The 17,984-nt window shown below is 38.3% G+C and overlaps 1 protein-coding gene across 9 annotated transcripts in view; it reads right to left on the bottom strand.

Annotated features, from left to right (window-relative positions):
* The window catches only part of ROBO2 (roundabout guidance receptor 2), a 476,615-nt gene that overhangs the window by 116,766 nt on the left and 341,865 nt on the right, over positions 1-17,984 (bottom strand). For all 9 annotated transcript variants that reach the window (XM_040582899.1, XM_040582900.1, XM_040582903.1 and 6 more), the window contains exons 6-7: positions 6,882-7,009; positions 3,540-3,551 (exon numbers count right to left, since the gene is read on the bottom strand). In XM_040582899.1, coding sequence (XP_040438833.1) covers positions 3,540-3,551; positions 6,882-7,009 — 140 coding nt within the window. The remainder of the gene's footprint in view (positions 1-3,539; positions 3,552-6,881; positions 7,010-17,984) is intronic.

The raw sequence follows: 17,984 nt of genomic DNA, 5'->3' as shown, positions 1-17,984 counted from the left end.
CTTACTGCAAGGCAACTGATGTGCAAAGAACTGTATTTTCACTTAAATTGAAACTGAGTACTCTGTCATCTGAATGACTTTTTGGATTATTAGTAAAAAAGTAACTGAAACATCAGACAAATCTTCATGGATCTTCTATTTCAACTTTACGTCCTCCATCTCAAAGCAGTACAGCAACTGCTTTTGAAGAGGGGCAGTGTTACTTTCAGTGGGACTATATGAAACTTTTGGGCTTCTCCCAGTTTTAATGCTTATTTTAGAAGCTATTCGCCTGCCCAACTGCCATAAGAAATACAGCAGAATGCAAAAGAGAGAAAATACTAACTTGCTCATCTGGAAAATCTAATGAGTGAAATAACGATAGAAATGGTCTAAATAGGGATAAACATCTTGTTTCCTAAACTCATCTATTGTAAATCCTGTCTGAAATCTTTTCAAAAGGTAATAAATAAGAGAACATCTATTTTAGAAATGGGCAACACATTTATTCCTATCAGCAAATCCAAACACGATGAGTAATCTGGCAAAGAGCTGTTAAATTCACCAGCTGCCATCCTCCTCGGGAGGAACGATACCTCATTTTGTCTATGTAGTATATAACATAGGTTAATAACTGCTTGAACCATACATGGTCATTGGTAATCCCACTTTGGAATTTTCCACTCAAGCTGAAATTTAAAGAAAATTTTCACAACTAGCAGAATATAAATATTTGAAACAGGCAAAAACTGAATAGCGAATGAAAATGCGTCCATTTGCAAAAATAATTGAAATCCTTGAACATTAAAAATGCATTCCTCTATTCTTCAGTGACAAGCCATTGAAAGAAAATGGTTTGGTCTTTTTAAAAACACAGTAAAGACAAAACACACCTGCTTTGAATTGGAGTGACGAAAGGTAGAGGTATTTAGATAATTCTCAGATGTCACAAAAGAATATAAATTTTTAAAGTGTTTTCCTGAAGTTTAACATATACATAAATATATAAATATTCTTCTGTTAAAATGCCACCCTCCTAGAGAGCTGTGAGCTTAATAATATTAAGTAGCATTTGCTTTAGCTTCCTTTCTGTAAGGAGAGGTATTTTTGTTCTGCATTCCAGCTAAATTCCTGAACAAAAAAATGCTACAAGATTTGACTCACTATTCTTGTCAAATAACAATTTTAATAGAAGATCACTTGGGCTTCTTGGTGAGGAACTGATTGTAGGGAATGAAGTTACTTTGTTTTGCCTTACCAGGCTTTAAATTTTCAAAGAACAGGAGAGGTAGCTGCCTGCTTTGCCTACTCTTGAATGAAACAGATATGAGCTGTAGAAATCCCTTTCATTTCAGGTCCTTAAGCAAAAAACAATAAATGTATACACTACCATAAGGACAGCATTGCCTTTTCTACAGGTACAGGATCAGATAAAAGTGATTTAAAGAAACTGAACTGCTTTACACAGCAATCACTACATATACACTCGTATGGGACTTCCGTATGTTAAATATCTTTGGGGTTGGGCATATTTACTTAACAATCTTTTCACAATTCACAAAGATAATCACTAAATTAAATAATTTGATAATGCCCATATAATAATTATTTTAAGGTCAACCATTCTAATTTATGTTTCCTGAATAAATCATGTCAAGGAAGAATTTTCTTTGCACCAAATGTTCACTTGCAACAAAATAAAATACAGTAGGCAAGGAATACACCAAGTCGACCACAGTGTGGTCACACAAGGGGATCATATACCTGGATTAAAAGTAACTTGAGACCAACAGCTTCTGTAGAAGCTTGGAGATAGAATTATGGATGACTGAATGGCCTGAAAAGTCTTAAAACAGAATCAAGTGTTCTGAAATGAGACACCATCAGCACTGCTGAAACCTATAATTTTCCTGTGATTCTCCAGTCATGTATTTTATGTGGCTTTCACAGAACCTCAAACAGTCTCTACTTTGTGATTTTTTTTCCCTCGCTTTTCTTATAAGAGTGAGCAAAGTGAGAAAAACATCTAGAAGCAAAATTCTTTTAATCTTGTAGCATTTTCTTAGTGAATGAAGAAGCAACCATAAACCTCCACTCTTTCTAACATGAGATTTACATTAGAAGCATACTAAATTCATCATGTATTTTCTAAGCAAAGGAAAAATTTCTTACAAGTTTACTCCAGTTTACACTGTTACAACTCCTGGGAATTAATTTCGTGAGTACTAGCTTAAATGCTAAAGTATTACAGTAGTGGCTGAGGTTGAAAGCTTGCTATCAAAATCCCAAATGGAGAACAGTGAATTTCATTCTGCACAGGGAATTCTCCAGGATAAGCCATGCCATGACTGTGGAGGTACTTGGCTTGGCTCTACACATGCTAGTTTAAGCAAGCTAATAGGCATGGGATCACCTTAGTTCTGGAAACAGATGTCTAACCTGGATTTTATCTTTAAATTATTCCAACCTTTCTTCCTCCAAACTCATAACAGTGAAGAGCTGAGACGTTTAAACTCACAGACTTTAGTCAAACACATACCTAAGAAAAGTTTTGACTAAATAAAGACCAAACCCCTCACCAATCTTCATAAACACCAGTACTTTTTCACACTAATCAAAAAAAAAATCAGAGTAACTATATTATTATTCTAAAAGATACATCTAAACAGAAACTACCAAAATCAGAGGAGCAATGCAACTGGTTAAATTATTTATAAAAACCATACAGGCACAGAGTAAACATCCGTGAAAGAAAATGAAATAATATGTTCAGGATACTTCTGAACACCAAAAGTGAATTTCAGCTGCTGACAGTTGCAAATTTTTCATTATGCTTTCTTTATATGCATTTTTATATGTTTGTTTATAAATTTTTAGAAGTAATTTCAAAGGCATAGGAAAAAAAATCAAATTTTCAGTGTGGGAATTAAAAATCCAGAGGTCACCTTCATCTGGACTTGTTACTCAAAACAGTCTGCATCCTATACAGTGCATTCCAAAACGCACTCCATGATGACCCAAGGGCAAAAATCCATGATGAAAACTTTCTTAAGAAGCACGGAAATCTACTCCATCCCCTCTTCAATTTCAGGACTACTTCATTTCAAAACTCTTTGAAAGGTACAAGAAAGACAGGACATGCAAAGCCTGTGCTTTTACTGCTATGCAACAAAAGCATAATGAGCTGATCATTTAGGGCCTGGTAGAAGCTCACCGAAGTCAATGCAATCCTTTCTGTTGATTTCAATGGCTTTTATACCGGGCCCTTAAATAGACTGTTAAAAACATCTGAATGAGTGATTTTGGCTCAGTATCATCACACCCACCCTGTTTTGCTGATTGGCGTTTGTTGGTGATTTGGCAAATGCATTTATACATGACACAGCAGAAAATACAAAGTTCAGAAATAGCACATTGTCAGTCAAAATCACTTGCCTGGTGTTAAACAGTTAAAACTATTAAGCACTGGCTGCTAATTTCAGCCAGTTAATGCTGTTGCAAATGAAAGATGAAGCATTGCATGAAGCCATGCTAAAATGGATAGAAGGATGGTTACTTACCAACAGGGCGAGCTGTTGACATTACAATGGTGTAGTGAGAACATAAAAAGAAATTAAAAAAAGAAAAGAATATCTGTCAGAATGCATGACGTGTAATGTTACCTTCCACTATGGATACTACCATGATTGCTAACCCCTCGAATGACAGCCTAAGTCAAATGTTTACGGTTATTGTTTAGTCATGTGCCACTATTATCACATTTACTTGAGCATAGCATCTGGACAAGCTGACTGGTACCATTCTCTGAAAAACATTTTTATTATCTTCACAAGCCATCATCAAGTATCATTGTTAATGCCTGACAAAAGAAAAATTGCATTGTATTAGCACAAACTTTTAGATCCCAAAGAACACATCAATTTAAGCCACAGACCACCAAATGTCATGCCAGTAGATGCAAGGTGTTTGCTTTCTGAGTCAAATACCAATTGAATTTTAAGCATGACCAGTCAATACAGCAGTATGGGCTACAGAAAGCCCAGGACAGTTTTTCTCATTCAATAACAGGCATGAAAGCTTACAGCACACTGGTTTTTTCCTCACTGACAGTGCTGATGAAAATATAACAAATAGGCTGAAATGGCCACAGGGATTTCAATCCAGAACCTCCCAAATCACTGCTTAGATAACTTCTACATCCTACAAAAAAATTGCTAGTAAATGATTGACAGGTTAACACTGTGTCAGGTTGATATCAAGACCAAAAGACTGCTGCAGCAACTGATTTCTTGATTATCGCAACAGCCCTTCATTATGCTTGTGCTGGCAAAGAGGGCTGACAGTCCTTCTGTTAATAAAATATAGACATCTCCTTTCAGAAGAGCTGAAAAGTTGGACATAAGATTGACTTCAGGTTGCATCTGTGTAGGCGAAACTTCCTTTATTTTATCAGCAGAAGTAGTTACACATTTCTGAGCAACAGCACTTTTTTTTTTTTCCTTTCTTTTTACGAAGTTAACCAGCTTTATATGTTCATGTGCAGGCTACGGTCAAACGTAAGATATGCAGATTCAGAGGTAACACAGCATGCAAGGACCTTATTCTATGGTTTTAATCTTAGTTTGGCATACCCACTTCATTTAACTATTTCAAGCCTGCTGCCCTTTCTCACCCACCATCTATTTGAAAACTTTCTGACTTGCAGTGTTACGGACATATTCCATCTGCAGAGAGATGCCAAATAAGAGTGAAATGCATCTTTCCAAGAAAAAGGATGAAAGCTGAGCCACAGAATTCAAATTCTGTTGCTTCTGACAGTGTAATGCAAACTTTCTCAGTACATCCTCCTCCCCTTCTTTGAGAAGCTGGGGCCATGAATGAGGGGGCTAAGGACTGTGCTGCTGTTGCCAGGTTTGCAGCTGTAACTACATGACACCTGCAAAGACCAAGGCATCCTCAAAGTAAATTTTGAAATGCTGTTTTGTTTTGGTTCTCTACATGACAAGTGGTAATAGTAAAACCAGTTTCAGACAAAACTGGCAAAAGTTTAAGAATTCCACATTAAGTCTTCCTTTAATTAGAAAGATTGTTGCTCATGGTCCCCTTAAATGTCAACGGGGGTTTGTCAACTCCTCTGGATTCAGAAAATTCAGAGTAAAAACCTTCTCCATTGAATTTCTTGCCTTTTCTCAATTTCTCTCATGTCTTGAAAATTTAATATGCTCATAATATCATGGCTTCCTTTGTGTTGAATAAACACTATGTATTTGACTATAAGTGACAAACCCAGGGGAAAAAATACCCAAGATAATGAAAACCTGCTTTTACTGTAGAAAAATCAATTAAATTATATATTTCCTCAGGTTTTTTTCACCTTAATTTCATCAGGTTCAAGCTTCAGTGATTTCAAAAGATTTTTTGCTTGGTTCTAGCTATTGCTTATATCAGAAGTCTGGGTAGCAAATCCGAAAGACTTGCTCCCGTAATGTATACGGTGGACACAGTTCTAGGAATGTTTAAAGGCTATCAAATTGGCTCCCAGATTTATTTGATAATGTGATTCTGCCTGTAACAAAGGAACAGAGTGAGTGCATTTCTGGGACTTCACTGTAGTGACTATTCTCATGTTAAAAAATAGAAGAGAAATCTCTTCCACAAGCATGTACCAGGTAAACCTATTTCTTCAGCTTAAAATGGGAAGACCTGCATTATCACTTTTTGTCTAAAGTGAACACTGAGGTAATATTTTAACGGATGTATTATCACAATACTCTCTTTTCTTTGTTATATACTAACATCTCCCCCACACACACTACAAAGCCACTTGGTGCTTTTTTTCCCTTTGAATTCAGCAAATTAAACTGAACTGTGTCCATGCATTAAATGGATGGAAATGGAAGCTGGCCTCTTGGGTCAGTTGACCCCAGTTCTAATAAAGCAATCCATTGAGACTTTGAACATTTGATTTAATGTGTATGAAAAGAGGAGAACAGATAAAGCTAAAAATGTTTTTATTAACCTTTCACAGCTCTACTGAAAACCGTCAGCATGCACCACTAAACTGTGAAATAGTGTCTGCATGATATCCATTGTGCCAAATTGCTGCTTATCTTTTGGAATGAAGTAATAACTATTATATTCTATTTACTCATATGGAAATATTAGCCTGCAAACTTTTTCTTTCCCCATAATCTTTAGTATGTCTATATCTACTGTCACAAAAGACATTTTGGCAACTCATTATTCTACCGCTCTTAAAACCTCCTTACCACATCAAACAGCAGCCCATAAACAGAGTGGATGCTAGAGACCAGGAGTATTTTAGGAGAGAATATGTTAGTCTTTGCCTCGTAATACTTACAAAATCTAAGTAGGATTTTCTTTTTCCTTTGGCTAGGGTTTATCTTTCAGATAAAGAGTAATGGTAGAGAGTTTAATTATGGCAGAGCTAATCACATAATAATACTACCTGCATTATGTTTAGCATTAACAAACATAGTCACTTACTATACTCATACTTATTAAAGAAAGGAAGGTGAATAAACAGCTTAAACTGATGGCTCACATATTAAAGTCTGTGCCCATGGCTTGCTTATGTATACATATGCATTAGTTCTTCAATTAAAAAAAAAATTAAAAATTTCAATTAAAAAAAAAAGAAAACCAAAACATTGGAACAGCTCTTTAACTGCAGGGAGATCCTATCCTATTGATGTCAATTAAAATTTTGCCTGAGATATCAGCAGGACAGGGATTTCACTTCTGTGGTAAACCAGTGTAGCACCCGCAAGTGCAAAGGGTATGTGAAACCCAAACAATGCCAGGTAAGGATGTGGCCCATTTTGTCAGAAAGCAATTTATCCGTATAGGACACAGGCCCTCCCCTCCACGGGAACACTCACCTCGCACAGTGAGGGTAGCAGAAGCTTCCACTTTTCCAACTCGATTCTCAGCAATGCATGTGTAGGTTCCTTCATCTGTGCTCATGGCTTTCTTAATGCGCAAAGTGTAGTCATCTTTGATGTCATACCTGCATTACAGAAGAAGAATGAGAACTCTTTCTGTGGAGAATAGAAGTGAATGAAAACTCTCACTTGGAATGTGCCAGTCTGAATCTATCTTGGAGCCAACTCTGGAAGATAAATTATTATCTAGCATTAGATAATTCCACCAAGCATTAATCTTCATGACATTTTTATTGCACTCTGCATTAGTTAAAAACTTTACATAAAATTAGTATTGCTATGTTCACTCAGTATTAGGGCTTTATTAATAATATCATTCACTTTGTCCTTGATCTAGAGCAATAAGAGAAAATTAAGCTATCAGACATCAGTTATGAATACATGACAGCTCAGGTTTATCATGCCTTAACTATGGGAGCTACACATTTTACCTTTTGTTGATTTGGAAATTTCCCTTTATATATAGCTTTTCTCTACAGCAGCAACCCTTTAGGGAAGCTGTGAGCATGTTGGTAGGATCTGACACAACACAATTACAAACAATAAAAAATATATTTCAGCTCTGAAAAGTGACATTTATTGAAGAGACACGTTAAAGGAGATTTATCAATTTCACAGAAATACTACAAAATGATTCATTAACAGTGGACAATAATATTGCCTCTTCTTAAAAGAAATTAGAAACTTTGATTACGCTTTGTTTGTTTCTTTGATTCTACAGTTGTGATAATTCTAAAACTATGGGGATGTATAAAACTTGAAATAATACAAAGTACTTCAGCATGCAGTGAACATTCATTCTCAAGGCATTTAGAGTGCTCACACTTAGAAAAATATTTTCAGTTTAATTGTTATTATCCTGCAGAAGTCATGCTTAACAAACTACTTTAGGCTCTGATCCAAAGCTCATTAAAGTCAACAGGAGGCTTTATTTTATATGTAATTTCTTTGGCTTCCAAATCAGGAAAACCCCAGTTTTCAGCGTGGATATTTTACACTTTTTTAAAATTATTTTCAGTAACATCTCTTCTAGATATAATAAGCTCATGATACCTTAAGTCACCTTGAATCTAAAGTTAGCTTCAGATTCTCATGTATCAAATAGTGAAACAGGAACATGAAATTAAAGAAAGATCGAGACTTCAGGAGATGTCAATACTCTTTGTCACTGTATACATGCTCATGGTGTAACTTCAGAAGAACGAATTTACCTTCTCTTTTTCATACAGTAAAGACTTTGTAGACTTGTTCAGCAAACAGATGGAAATCATATGGAAGAGCACCCTTAAATGTTTTGATGAATAAGACTGTAATGCAATTAATTAAAGGAATGTTGTGAGGCTCTATGAGCATTTTAAAATGCTCTGGGAATCTGAAACATTCATTTCTGTGTACATAATAAGTATTGCTAGTGGTTTCTTTCTGTAAAGAGCACACTGTACTAACAGACTTTAAAGCATCTTAACTCAAAGGATCCTCTATGTTGAAACATTTAAAGTTCTGCTGTGTCTAATTAAAGCTTACAACATTAATTAGAGCATTACTAGCAATTCCAAGAATAAAGAGAAGTAAAGACATCTTTTCACAGTCAGCACAATAAAGTACTGCTTCATTCTGACCAAACTGAGGTTAACTATTCTGTCAGAGATAAACATAAAAGCATATAATACCCTTTTTGTTAGGACTTACACTTAATGAGATATATATACAGTACCCCAAGTTTAACTAACAAATGAGAGATATGCCAAGGGGAAGAATAAGATGCCATGGAAAACTTCAGAAACTTTTTGGGACTTTTTTTTTTGCTAGCATAGTACCGTGAGGAGGGAGGAAAAATACTATGATTCTAGAGAACTTAACATGCAGGTCCTGGAGCAGTACAGACCTATTGTAACTATATTTAAGAGCTCTATGCAGCTGAGGAACATTTCTTCTCGACTGCTCACAAATTATGTCATTTTACATGCTGTGCTGCACTGGTCAATGGCAAATAGAAATCACTGCTTTCATAAGAGAGAAAAGGCAAAATGTCTCCCTTAAAAACTCAAGAATATGACAACAGTATCCCACAACGATGGAGCAGTTATTTGTCTTTGGTCACCACAGAGTTGCAGACGAGAGAAAATGCCTATTTTCTTGACATGAGGCCAGCTCTAGGGAACTAAAAATATAAAGCTGTATTCAGCTCCTGTAAGATGAGAAAACTAAGCTCAGTTGTAATATATATATAAGTTGGATATCGGAATCACAGTTATAAAGCTGGACAACAATTAGCCATTTATTTAATTGCTTTTTCATATATTTTTTTTTTAGGACAAAAAACCTCCCTGTGGTTTACTTACCAGTGCCGAGACAAAAACAGACAGGCGGCAGGACTGTATGTGATTGAGTGTTTGCCTGAACTGGCATGCAGGCAGCCTGGGACAGGGCCCTTCAGTCCACCGTGGGCTGCAGCTGAGTCGCTCTTCTTCATCTCACCGATGCGCCCGTGCCGGCATGCCAACCAGCTGCCTTGGAGGCTTTATGTTTGCACCTGCCAATCATGCAAATTGTGCAAAGGCTGCAGGGTGAAGGAGCCAGCTGCATGGCATGCCAGGGCGCAGGGTAAGGGTACAGCCATCATCTCCCCCACTTGGGTCATGAAACGGAGGGTGGCGTAAACATGTCACTATCACGGTCCAGTTATCAATTACTTCACAGAGAGGTCCAGCTCTCCCAGTGTGCTTCTCCAACAAGGCCATACTGGGTTTTTGGACCACCCTGACAGTACGTGCCATCTAGCAATTAGTTTCATAAACAGATGGACCCATGGGACATCGTAACCACCTGCTGTCCTGAAGTATTGATACGCTGCCCCGCAGTCATCTGTTCCACCCACATTGTCCCCAGAAGTCACCATGGTTCAGCGAAGAGCTTTTACAAATGAAGCGGGCAGGAAGGAGAAAGGAAAAAAACCTGGCTTTTAGCCTGATCCACAGCAGCACAAGGAACTTGTGTCAGAAAGGGACCATGAAGTATCAAGGAGGGAAGCCTGAATATGCTTTCCGTTTGTCAAGGATCTACTTGAGAAGTCTTGAACAGCGTCTTGTCTCCTCTCCATCCCAAAGCCTCATGTTCCTATAGCAAGATGTTACCACCTGAGTTTCTGGAGTTCACTCTCATCTGGGTTAGTGCTACCAAACACTTGGGAATTAGGATCAGGCCCTCTCCAGCTGCTAATACCAATTACAGAGAGAGGTTACCAGACTCCTGGATTGATGATGGAATGGTGGAAAACCAAAGCATATTGGTTAAGCTGGCCCGTAACATTGCCAGTGCACCGAGGCAATGCCTTCCATGTATGTGCAGTGTCAAGAAACACCTCCTGACATATTGCCCAAATATTGCTGACTCCTAGCCAATTAATGCCAACACTCAGCTAAAAACACAGGGCGTCAGACATCAGTTTCACATGTTTATGGGCATCTAATTGATTTTAAGTACTTCTCTCTGTTAAACATTTGGAGAAGCTTAACCTTTCGGTTCAGCTTAGGCTTCAGCCATCAGACTGAGCTGGGAGAGGTCTTCTAAACAGCTAGTCAGCCACTTTGGGCACCACATTACATAATTTCTGTTCTAGAGGTAATAGTTAGAGCAGGTCTGTCTTTAATTAACTGAGAAGCAAGGGGTGGGCAGCGGACTGGAAAGGAAGAAAGAAACCGAGAAACAACAAGCAGATGAGAAAACACTGCTGGTGAGGAAATTCTAATAGAAATTGGGTGATTTTGAGTGAAATCTGGCAGTCTCTGGCACATATGAATGCATTCATTGTTGCTAGTTTTGATTAATGACAGTTGTACAATAGTGTGCTGACAGTCACTGCCATACAGACACAGTTGGGTTTTTTTTTTTTTTGGTTGTTTTTTTTTTTTTTTTTTTAATATGAAACACTGCTGAAAATGCAACCCAATCAGATTTGGCCCCTGAACAACATGTGCTATCATCACTGTACCGTGAATTGAGATTGATTGGTAACCAGCTGTGACAAAGTGGGAAAAAGAGCCTTGTCTTTTCCAAGAAAAGAAGAAAAATAAAAAACTGAATTGTGTCAAAACCATTACCATCTGCTCAACCAAATAAGAAATAAAACAAAACACTTTAACTGTTTTTAAGTATCACAAATTAATATACTGAGATTGGATTCATGCATCGGCTTAAGCATCTAAGAACAATCTTGAACTGAACTGGTTTTGTCACAGTTATTATTTTTTTCACCCCCACATTCAAATGTGTATCTGTCCATACTCAGCCACCCATTTTCATGGTTATCAAATTTAAAATAAAAAAGAAAACCCAAATTTACTGAATGTAGAGAGAGTTAGCAATATGCTTTTTTTGTGTTTTATATACATTTTACTGAGTGCTTCAAAGAATCCCTATATGTCCAGATACTCAAAAGTGTGCATGCAGCTATGCATAAAAATATATGCACTTCTTTGTCTTTCACATGTACAGGTAGCAAAACTGTATCTGCAGCTGGAGTCATTATATTCCTAGATATCCAAGTAGGCCTATATGGTAATACAAGGATGCAGATGCTTCAGCAATGTATTTTAAAGTTGTGAGAATGCATTACTGAATTCAAATCAAAAAGTCATATTTCTTGCTAGAGGGAATTTGCAAACCAAATAGTCACATCTTAACTGTTGCAAACTGATGTCACTGGCCTCAAAACATTTACATCAATTTATACCAGGCACCTATTTTCTTCTAAAACATTACTGCAAATAAAAAAGAAATAATAGAATAGAATCTTGTACGTAGAATTTGTAGGCTTTCTCTTCTTTCAGAGATGGCACAAAAATTACTTTGCTCTATTTTCTTTTGCCCCTTTGCCAGGCTATTTTGCAAAACATGCACAAAGCTTCAAGATTACTCACAACATCAATGATTAGGGAGGCCAAATAGAGAGATGCTACTAGCCAAAACCATAGTAAACAGGAGGTAGTTAAGGAGGCTTAAGCTTCTGTCTCCACTTCTCTTTTGTGGTGCTGGCACTTCAGCTCCCAGCACAGTGCCACAGCTTTTCACTGGCTCCCAGACTCTCTGTGCCAGATGGAGGGAGACACAGAGAAGCTGCAGCGAGACACGAGCATGAGCTCATTACCTGCCTCAGCCTAGTGCGATCCAGAAGCAGAATGGAGAGCTCACATGCACATCGGCAACGCAGCCACCCCTATCGCCAGTTCCCTGACAAGAAACATTGCTTTTTTTCCCCACTTTCATCCCATACATTGATAAGTGGAAGAAGAAAGGAACACAAGATAAAACGGTCTCTGGTTTACTGTCCCTAGCAAAACCTGAATCAGCAACAGAGAGAGCATGAATGTGTATATTTGTGTGCACTGGTCTCAAATCACTCTGTCGTACCCCTGAAATCAAGGCTGCCTGTTGCTGGGTGGCTCTGACACTGCTCACAGCTATGATGAATTGAGCTACCATGGAGCTATCCCCAGAGCGCTGACAGGACGGCTGCTGTGCACATCTACATGTCCAAATTCCCCCTTATTCTTTGGCTACACCACTCACACCAGAGAAAGGTATAAGGCAATGTGACATTACCCTGAATTTCTTTGTGAGGCATATATGTAGTGGTCATATAAAATGGTTCACTAACCTTATTCTGACAAATCAGGAAAAGAGCTAAGTGATACAGGTTACTATTCACTATTCTGGTTTTCTTAAAATATGCTGGCAGCAGGTTCTGCTTTAGTCCAAAATCTTTTATGGGTTGTGATCAGCAGATTGTTGGTAATTTCTTATAGCGGACACTCTCAATTGCAATAATATAAACCACAAAGCCACACGGCACTGTGCCTTTAAACCAAGGTGTTCAATAAAACGGCCTATATATCATAAAAGATGTATACAACAGTTACAGTCATTGGGCCAACACTGTGAATCCATACCTATGTCCAAGGAAATCGTGTGTTCCAACTTCTCTGGAAGTATTACACTACACTGTACTACTCTTACTTGCAAGTGACTGCAAGTAACTAGTGCCTCACAAAATCAGTAGCCACGCACTCAGAAGAGAACCAGGAAAGAAAAACGAGACTGCTTTCTTATTCTCTTTGAAATAATTTGGAAACAAACAGAAGTTAAGAACAAAACATATGCTTGGGAATAAGTGACTTGGAAAACTCTATCTAAACTGATGCAGGCTTCATCTTTTACTTCCACATCTCTGCACAGAGAAGTACGCACAGGGAATTACCACATGATAATTACCCAAAATGGGTTCTGATTTGATTTTAGTTCCAGACAAAGCTCCACATTTCAAAAACTGGAATGTCAGTGGAAGTATGAGCTAAGAGACCATGTAATGACTTGGCATGAAGACCTATCCTCCTATCACCAGAAGTAGTCCTTTCCCTCACAGATGAGACACATTTGTCAGGCACTTGGGGAGATTTGTATTATTAATGCCTATGTCATAAATTTATCCACCAGAAAAGCACTCTTGATTCTCAAGGTTATCTACTCAGCACATGCCACTGAAATTAATTTTAAGGAAAGGCAAAACACGGGTTTTGTCCATTTCTGATTTAAAAATTGAAATGATACTGCAAGGACTGGAACATGATAAGAAGATCTGAGCCCAGAATGGCATCTTGCACTCACTAAATATGGCTTGATGCATTTTCTTTAACATGAGCAAACAGATTATGAGCAGTTTGAAACAAACAGAATTTGTGTCAGCCTGTCTATTATTATTTTCCTTAAGCACGATGAATGATTATGGTAAACTTGTCAGAAAACTAACTGAAATATCTTCTGATCTATATTTCAAATCAGTCACCAACCTTGAAGTGGTAAATACAGATGAAATCACATTAATGTTTTAATGAAAGTGCCTTCAACATTACAGATGAGCCAGAATTCATATTATTAAAAAGTACATTTTGTTACTGTTAAGTAATTTTCAACATAGGACTTACCAATAGGAACTGGAAAGTAGTCCTTAGGGTTAAAACTTTAACCTTGCAGTGTTTTCACTGACAGTTTTTGTTTGTTTGTTTTTAACTGAGATGACAACTTTTGAATTCCATGCAGGGATGGAATGTGTTAAAGCAAAAGAAATCCCTGCAGGCCAGCTATTCCAGCAGCATCAATGATGCTGTGACCAGAGATCTTGAATCTTACTCCCATTTGAACATAACTACCAGCTTCCCTCTCCCTATTCTCCTGAGGGGTTTACAGAAAAACTGCATAGTTAACTATCTTTACTTTTTCACTCTATAATTTTAATAGGCAATAAACTGATAATAGTGAGCTTAAACTGTTTTATAGCCTCACTCTTTTCAAGAAAGCAAGCTACCTCAGTATTCTGAAACTTATAAATACAATGCATAAACTATGCGATTACTAAGCTTCTACGTAGCATACTCTGCTTTTCTGATACTAAAGAAAGATTCAAGCACCAGAATGAGTATTTTGAGAGAAATTCTACAATAAGTTTTTCTTGGGTCTTCTTCATGCAAGACAATTTCATTACTGTAGTCTTCTGTGAGTGGGAAATTCAGAGAAATCCATGTTTGAGGCTGCTACTACTGGCATTAAATTTTGTTTCAGAACTCTGCTAGTGACTTCATTAATTCTCTGAAATGTAACAATTTTAGGATGTTAAATAAGAGAGAATAAAAAATCACACATTATCTTGTGACAGTCCTATCTCAAGTGCGCTGCCAGTGATCGCTTCATAGATCACCAATGGTTCACATAGCATAAAGAGAAAACATGCAGGCAGGACTGCTACTTGACACAATTCCTTTATGGTTTCTGTCTGTGGAGTTGTAAAGCTATTTTCCCAACCTTGACCCTTATGTAAGCAACTGGAGGCTGTTTTCATGCATCTGCAAACAGACTGCCTGAAACAATAGCTCTTCTTCAGCTCTGTGGTGAGAACTGACACTTAACATGAAGCCAATTTAAATGTCAATGTTATTAACTGTTTCTCTGCTGATCAGTCTAGAAGAGCCACACAACTAACACTTCTGCTCACAGCATTTAATATTTCATACAAATTGAATGGCAGATAACTACTGGGTTAGACTATAGACCTCTGGGGTAACCATGGGATGATGCATTTACAGGACTTTATTCAATGCCATGCCTTGATGGATTTAAAATGTCAAAAAATACTCTAATTTACGCTTTCGCTTGGCCATGTATTCCTCATAAAACTGTAAGGAATATTTTTCCACTTACAAAACAGGAAGGGATTACTGACAGGCAAAATATCAACCATAGAAGAAGGATACTCAAGCTAAAGAACAATAGGAGTGGGTACTCCACCAGCACTGGGGTACCCCATCCTGACGCTATATACACAAGAAAATTAAGCACTCCCTACCTCCCTTTTACCCCCCATCATCTCTCTCTCTCTAAGTGCTATCTCTGGCTTTATACAGGAGAAGTTTCCTCAAATGATTCACCATAACTGCTGAAAAGATACTTACATTGCCCTTTGCTGAAATCTGCCTGTGGTGTTAGGTTATACGGACTCTCTGCAAGTCACACTGCAGTTTGCCCTGTGCCAGTCATGTGCTGCATTAAACCCAAGATAACGTCCCCAGCAAACTGCCTCCACTCCCTCCAGATGTACATAAGAATACAAATAGCGTATTAAACCTCTTTCTTTCACTGTCTCCTTTTGACAAGCTATTAAGAACGTCCAATCTTCTCCCCTATGCTCCTCATAAAGGGACTTAATCTATCCTTGATGCTTCAGCTTAGGAAACAAAAGATGGTCATGCAAATCATACTGGATCTAACTAGAAGTGATGAATAGTACATGCAATACAGCTAATATGAAAAACATCCTTTTCCCTGACCCTTTATTTAAAACCATTAATTGTTATTAATTGCAACAGAAATTTGCTGATGTAACCAAAGATTATATCCATTACACTACTAAAACACACTCTTTACTCTAATTAATTTTCAATACACATTAGACTGCATTTTGTTACAATCTGCACAGAGATTAACTCAACCAAAGCACACAGCGCCGTAGTGTTATTAACTCGTATTTCATTGAAAGGTCATTCTCCCCTTGGTTGTATCCAGAGGAGGCTGTAGTTAAATACCTCACTATCCCATCCACAGAATATAAATAGAATTATGTAGCACCATGTCTATTCTTAAAAATTACCGTCTCTCTGGCTTACAGGGCCTTACCCTGTGTTCATGGTTGTGTTGACCCTGGCTAGATGTCAGGTGAAAGAAACAACTCTGCAGACACCAAAGTCAGTGAATAAGGAGGGGGAGGCGGTACTTCAGGCACTGAGCGAGCAGAGATTGCCCTGCAGCCCATGGTGAATACCATGGTGAGGAAAACTGTCCCCTTCAGCCCATGGAGGCGCACAGTGGAGCAGATATCCACCTGCAGCCTGTGGAGGACCTCGGGGCAGATGGGAAGGGTCCATCCATCCCCAGGATGGATGCCTGAAGGAGGCTGTGACCCTGTGGGAAGCCCTCACTGGAGAAGTGTGAGAAGGACTGCAGCCTGTGGGAAGGGTTGAAGTTTGCAGAGGACTGTCTCCTGTGGAAACCCCACACTGGAGTAGGGGCAGAGTGTGAAGAGCCTCCCCGTGGGGGGCAGGGGCGGCAGGGACAGCTGTGAGGGACTGACCCCAGCCCCGGCCCGGCCCGGCGCTGCTGGGGGGGCAGGAGGGAGAGACACCGCGAGTGGAGCTGAGCCGGGGCAAGGGAGGGGCGGGGGGAAGGGGGTTTCAGATGTAGGTTTTATTTCTCATTAGCCTACTCTGATTTGATTGGTACTAAATTAAATTATTTTTTCCCCAAGTTGAGTCTGTTTTGCCTGTGATGGTAATTGCTGAGTGATCTCCCTGTCCTTATCTCGACCCATGAGCCTTTCGTTATATTTTATCTGAGTAGGGGGAGTGGTAGAGTGGCTTTGGTGGGCACGTAGCATCCAGCCAGGGTCAACCCACCACAATACAGATTGTGGTGAAATACAAGTGCAGAACATTGCCTCTATCAGGCCCTTCATTTCTGGATCTCTTCTTAAAAAATCTAACTTTTCTGAGTTTATTGGGGTAAGGTTTGCTGTTAGTTGCATTTAAATCCATTTCAAAGATTTGCATCTGGCAGAAAGCAAGATATTTTTTAAATGTTATCATTTACCCTTAGCATTGAGCTCACAAGAAGCCATGGAGGAAAGCACAGAAATTACAGTACTTACTGAGAATGTACACCTATCAGAAACATGACAGTGTTTCTGCCCAGGCTATGCATATGCAACCATTTTTCAGGCACAAAGATGCCTGTTTTAAAAACATAACAAGTCTAACTTCTACACAGACTTTTGTTGTTAGAGCTAACACATATCTTAAAATAAGTTAAATCTATGACTTAAGAATGCATTTTCCCAAATAATTTTTAACAAATATTCCTAACCTTTAGTAAATAAGAAAGCTTACTCTGCTGATTATGATTGTCAGTGCTGTGTGTCACTGCTTTGCTTCATTTAATAACCTACAATCTCTTAACACTTAGCAATATTCTTTGTGTAAACTACACACCATTTTCGTTCTGAAGCAACACTCTTGGTTTTTCTGCCTGCACTCCCATTGCGTGGGTGGTGCATAAAACAAATACCTCTTCCTGCTGGTGCAGTTGCCACTTTTCATCTCTAGTACAATATTCATCTAATCAGACAGTGCCTGTAAATGCAACTTACAAGAGCAGGTTGTAATTTCATTAAAGATGTATTTACTGAGCTAAACCAGCTGTTCTGGGCTGGAATGCAAAAGAAGGCCCATGTGATTGCTACTCAGTCATTTTTAAGGCAACTGAAAAATACATTTGCTGAGCTAACCTCACTCTCCCAAAGAGCTGGCACTGGTAGCTTCTTCTATGTAAAAGGTTTAAACAGTTATTATAGTGTGTCATAAATTTTAACTTGTAATTGAAAATCTCTTCACTGCCTAAAAAAAAAATACACCCCCCTCCTGTATTACTTGCTATGTAATT

The sequence above is a fragment of the Falco naumanni genome, chromosome 2 (assembly GCF_017639655.2).
Source record: "Falco naumanni isolate bFalNau1 chromosome 2, bFalNau1.pat, whole genome shotgun sequence".
Lineage (NCBI taxonomy): Eukaryota > Metazoa > Chordata > Aves > Falconiformes > Falconidae > Falco > Falco naumanni.
Note: the sequence above shows the minus strand (reverse complement) of the source record. Positions and strands in the feature narration are given on the sequence as shown.